We start from the raw sequence: 5,805 nt of genomic DNA, 5'->3' as shown, positions 1-5,805 counted from the left end.
ACTGAAAGCTTTTCCTCTACGATTAGGAAGAAGACAAGGATACCCACTTTCCCATTTTGATTCAGCATAGTATTGGAAATCCTAGCCAGAGCAATAGGCAAGAAAAAGAAATAAAAGGCATCCGAGTTGGAAAGGAAGACATAAAATTATCACTGTTTGAAGATAACATGATTTTGTATGTAGAAAACGCTAAAGATTCCACACACACACACCAGAAACCTGTTAGAACTAATAAATAAATTTGGCAAAGTAACAGGATACAAAGTCAACACATAAAAATCAGTTGCATTTCTATACACTGACGATGAACCAAACAAAAAGGAATTTAAAAAAATAACCTAATTTACAATAGAATCAAAAACTATAAAATACTTAGGAACAAACTTAACCAAGGAGGTGAAACACTTGTACTTTGAAAACTACAAAACATTACTGAAAGAAATAAAAACACAAATAAACAGAGAGACATCCCATGTACACGGATAAGAAGACTTAATATTGTTAAGATGCCAATACTACCCAAAGTAATCTACAGATTCAATGCAATCCCTATTAAACCATATGTCATTTTTTGAAGAAAGACAAAAATCTGTCCGAAAATTTACGTGGAACTTCACATAACAATAGCCAAAACAATATTGAAAAGGAAGAACAAAGTTGGATGTCTTGCACTTCCTGATTTTAAAACTTATTACAAAGCTACAGTAATCAAAATATGTAGTACCAGCATAAAAACAGATAGATAGATCAATGAAATAGAATAGAGAGGCCAGAAATAAACATTCACGTGTACAATCAGATGATCTTCAACAAAAGTGCCAAGACTATTCAATACGAAAAGGAGTCTTTTCAACTAATGGAGCTGGGAAAACTGGATATATACGTATGAAAGGATCCAGAAGATGGACCCTTACTTTACACTATACAAAAAAAAAAAAATGACTCAAAATGCACCAAAGACCTAAACTTAAGAACTGAAACTATAAAACCCTTGGAAGAAAACATCACGAAAATTTTCATGACATTGGACTTGGCAGTCATTTCTCATATATGACACCAAAAGCACAGGCAACAAAAGAAAAAATAGATAAATTGGATTAAATTAAAAATTTTTGTGTACCCAAGGACAAAAACTACGGAGTGAAAAAGTAACCCATAGAATAAGAGAAAATCTTTGCAAATCATATATCTGATAAGGTTTTAAAATCCAGAATATATAAAGAATATCTACAACTCAACAACAAAAAAACTGATTCAAAAATGGGCAAAGGATTTAAATAGATATTTCTCCAAAGAACATATACAAATGGCCAACAAGCATATGAGAGGATGCTCAACTCACTAACCATTAGGGAAATGCAAATCAAAACTACAATGAGATACCACCTCACACCCATAGGATGGCTACTATCAAAAAAAAAAAAGAGATTAACTACTGATGTGGAGAAATTGGAACCCTTGTGCATGCTAATGCGAACATAAAATGGTATAAATGCTATGGAAAGCAGCATAACAGTTCCTAAAAAAATTAAAAATAGAATTACCATACGATCCAGCCATTCCATTTCTAAGTATGTGTCCAAAGAATCAAATGCAGAGTCTCAAAGAGATATTTGTACATCCAAATTCACAGCAGCATTGTTCACAGGAGTGGAAAGGTGGAAGCAATCCAAGTGTCCATCCACAGATGAACAGATAAAATATGGTATATTCATTGAATGGAATTTATTATTCAGCCTCAGAAAGGAAGAAAATTCTGATACATGCTAAGTTAATGAAGCTTGAAGACATTATGCTAAGTGAAACATCAGTCACAAAATGACAAATACTTTATGATTCCACTCATATGAGGTATTGAGAGTAATAAAATTCATAGGGACAGAAAGTAGAGTGGAGTTTGTCAGGCACTAGGTGAAGGGAGAATGGAAAGCTATTATTTAATGGGTAGGGAGTTTCAATTTTGCTGAATAAAGTTCTGGAGATGGATGGTGGTGATGGTTGCACAACAATCTGAATATACTTAATGCCACTGAGCTGTATGGTTAAAATGGTAAGTTTTGTGTTATGTATATTTTACCACAACTTTTAAGATAGTATTTTTAAAAGATTTGGGGGTGGGGGTCGGGAAGAGCAAAAGATGACACAGAACTCCATGTTGCACAACTACAGAGGGCGCCATTTACGTAGACCACACTGTGAAGGCATCTCTCTGGAGTTATCTGGCTTGGCAGCCCTGAATCCCCAACTCTCCTACCCATGGCAGACATCATTAATCAATCACAGGCCCTGCTCATCCAGCACTGGGCTCTCAGATTCCTTCTCCACACGGGATTCAGACAACCCCTGGTCCTTCAGAGCTGATTTATGAGATGCCAAGTATTTGCCATCATTATCTCAATGACCTCCTTGAAATATGTCTGACAAAGAGAGCTGGGGACAAAGATATAACAGACCTGATCATTCCTTTATTGGAAAGGGTATGCATTGTTGCACTTTACAAGCCTGTGAGCCCAAAGTGATTTCAAGTTGAAGATTCAGTTGGTTTTCTTTGAGGTCGTAATGGCCCTGAATCAAGCCACGAGTGTGGCAACTATGCCAGCGCCAATAGGCCTGGATGATGTGGACAGCATGGAGCAAACGGCAGAAACGAAGGCGGATGCGCCACATGCGGACCCAGGACTGCAGCTTGACCACTGCCCATTCCTCCTGCGCATATAACACCAGGGCCACCCGCCGCTTCCTCTCCAACAGTATGGCCAGCTGCTGCTTCCACCAGCACTGAATGACCCGTACTCTAAGCGCCAGGTGCAGCAGCGTCCGACGCACCAGGGTGCCCCGCCACCAGGCCTGGATGAACACAACTCGTTCATTTTCCGTCGTCGTCGTCGTCGTCGTCGTCACAACCTTCACTTTTTTGGGCCCTTATAAGACAAAACAGAGACACTTAGGAAACATACATTTCAGCACTAAGGAAGGGGCCTTATCCTCTGTCAACAATCAGCCCTTTCTCCGACGTTCAAGAGAGCTGTTGTGGCTAACAGCTAGTCCTAGGAAACAAGCAGGCGTCCTGCTTCTGCCACTCTCTGATTAATGGATGTGGACACATCATCTTTCCCTCAGGGTCTCAGGGTCTCCATCTGTAAAATGGAGGTACACCTGCACTTGCAACCAAACCCAGTTTTACGTGGATCTGGTTGGCCAATCTAGAGCAAGAACACCATGATCTAAAGATGAAAGAGATACAAGTTTCACCGGACCTGACCACCTAGCTGAGATCCATGTCTCTTCTCTTCAGGTCCCTTCCATCTGCTGAAGAAGTGACATCCTTTGCTCCCCCTGCCCTCTCACTTCGGACTTCAGGTTAAACCCACAACATGCTGTCTCTTCTCTGCCTTTCCAGAGTATTAAAAGACTCCTCCACCTCACACACTTTGTTAAGAGCCTAAACACCAGTGAACACATATATCAGCACAAAGATACACATGAACACACACTTCTAGACCTAGTCTCCCTATACCTTGACCTTTGCATTCCCCAAACACAGTCCCCACCTTGTAGCTCCCAACTCTATGTGATCTGGGTTCATATTCTTTGCCCCCCTCCTTGGAACTCCTTGGCCAGACCCACATCTCTCAGCCCAAGGAGAAAATGGAGGGAAAGGACAGCCCAGGAAGAGTCAACCACTGTTCATTCCAGCTCTATGTGTGTGACTATTCATCCCAGTTTACCTGGTACATACTGGGTTTACACCTGTTGTCCTGGTGTAATGTTGATAAGTGCTCCTTTCACTCACTGAAGTATCTCTCTATGGACGATAAGTCACGTGGTCAGAGACCTTTGGGTCATTCCACTGGACCACAAGGGTAAGAAATGGCACAACTCAAGACTCCCCAACACAGCAGAGCCTGGATCCATCTACCCATTGGAGGGGTGGGGAGGGCAGTGGCAGTGGTATAAGTGGGGGTATCAGGGGTAGAGTCGCTTCCTCTTCTCTCCTTTGCTCCTTCAAGCTCTGTTCTATCAACATGATTTCATCATTATCTTTGATTATAATTTGAAAGGTTTGCTGACCTTCTGTAATCAGAATTTGAAGAGAAATACGTGAGAGAAAGTAAGGGTGCTCTCACCACCACTAGGTACCAAGTCAACCACACACTCAGCTTCCAGGCCTTTCCTGGGACCTTAGACATGGAGGAAGGACCCCATCCTGAGGTAACTGTGGGAAATGTACTGCCCTACCAGAAAGCCTGGGTAGATCTGACTGTCTCTTACAAAACATTAAATGCCCTTGACTTGGAGTGTATAGCCAAATCCCCTCAGATATGCACTCTACTAAATTACCCATGGTTAGGGGCTTGATGGTCACATCCCTCTCCGGTCTGTTCTCCTTCAGCCACAGCTCTGGCAGGAAGAGTGGAGGAGGGGAGAGAGCCATGATGTCATAAGGGCGCCTATGACTTGGACACCAGGATGTCTCCCAACAGGTGAGCCCCCTCTAAGGAGAACCTGGAAGACCCATCCTTTCTTTCCTACCAGAATGGCTAGAGTTCTGGCTACAAACAAGAACACCTCAAAAACTGACCCAGTGACGCAAAAGTATATAATGATACTCATTAAAGTCTGGCTGGTATTCATCAAATGGATTTCAAGAATAGTATATACAATTTCATTTAAACAATGGTATACCAAATAACAATGAAAAAGAATGAATGTGCTCTCTATGGATGGATATAGAGGAGTGTACAAGATTTAACAAGATTAGCAAGTTCATCAAATCAAGACAAATTCAATACAAGTAAATATTTATATACATGTATTATAAAGGTGTTATTTTAAAAGGGGGTGAGGATTATGAAGATATACACAAAAATTAGCAGTGATTATCTCTGATGAGGGTAGAAGAGTTGAGGGAACAAAGTAAACTCCCTCACCATGGCTAGAGCTCCTGTGTCTGGCCTATCTATAGATCACCTAGTTATCAGGCCCCTGGGAGAGCAGGACCCATGCAGGCCAACTCATGAAGCCCCCAGGACCAGCCAGGGCCCCTATCTCAGGCTCATGTGGCCTCACGTACCCTTCTGTCTTCCTCTTCCCCTGAGGGGCTCAAGGGTACAGTCAGGAGATGGGTGAGGGTCAGCCTCTGCACAGAAAGGGGCCCACCTTTGCCCATTCCTGGCCTCTGAAGACCCTCCTGGTCATCATGAGGCCCTGTTTCCCTCTTGGGATCACAGTCCCAGGGGTCACTGAGAAGTGTATTTGCAATGTGTAGATTAAGTATGGGAGAGGCCAGGGTGGAGTATGAGGGAGATGTAAAGAAGGGGGTTGCGGGGCTGGCCCCGTGGCCGAGTGGTTAAGTTCATGCACTCCGCTTCGGTGGTCCAGGATTTCGCTGGTTCGGATCCTGGGCGTGGAGATGGCACTGCTCATCAAGCCATGCTGAGGCGGCATCCCACATGCCACAACAAAAGGACCCACAACTGAAAATACACAACTATGTACCCGGGGGCTTTAGGGAGAAAAAGAAAAAGAAAATCTTTAAAAAAAAAAAAAAAAAAGGAAGGGGGGTGCATTTAAAGCTGGAGGGTGTCAGTGTAAAGTTAATGGGATGAGAGAGGCGGAGAAGACAGGAGTAAATTGGAGAATAGGGGAAATAATCAGGTATGGTGTACGGAGGTGCAGGAAGCATCTGTTTGAAGATAAAGGTGTGGGCCAGGCCCCCAGCAAACCCACATCAGTTTAATGCCTCCATTTGTCTGGCTCCAGAGTCTAACCCCTAATCACCACATTCCACTGTCCACAGTAATA

The 5,805-nt window shown here is 42.7% G+C and overlaps 1 protein-coding gene across 1 annotated transcript; it reads right to left on the bottom strand.

The window, feature by feature from the left end:
- Positions 1-2,457: 2,457 nt before the first annotated feature.
- LOC124252507 (IQ domain-containing protein F5-like) lies at positions 2,458-4,435 on the bottom strand. Its single transcript, XM_046686145.1, has 2 exons — positions 4,342-4,435; positions 2,458-2,921 (listed from the first exon to the last, which is right to left on the bottom strand). Exons 1-2 carry the CDS (start codon positions 4,433-4,435, stop codon positions 2,458-2,460), a joined length of 558 nt encoding a protein of 185 aa, XP_046542101.1.
- Between the last annotated feature and the right edge of the window lie 1,370 nt (positions 4,436-5,805).

Source organism: Equus quagga, chromosome 1 (assembly GCF_021613505.1).
Source record: "Equus quagga isolate Etosha38 chromosome 1, UCLA_HA_Equagga_1.0, whole genome shotgun sequence".
NCBI classification, from domain to species: Eukaryota; Metazoa; Chordata; class Mammalia; order Perissodactyla; family Equidae; genus Equus; species Equus quagga.
Note: the sequence above shows the minus strand (reverse complement) of the source record. Positions and strands in the feature narration are given on the sequence as shown.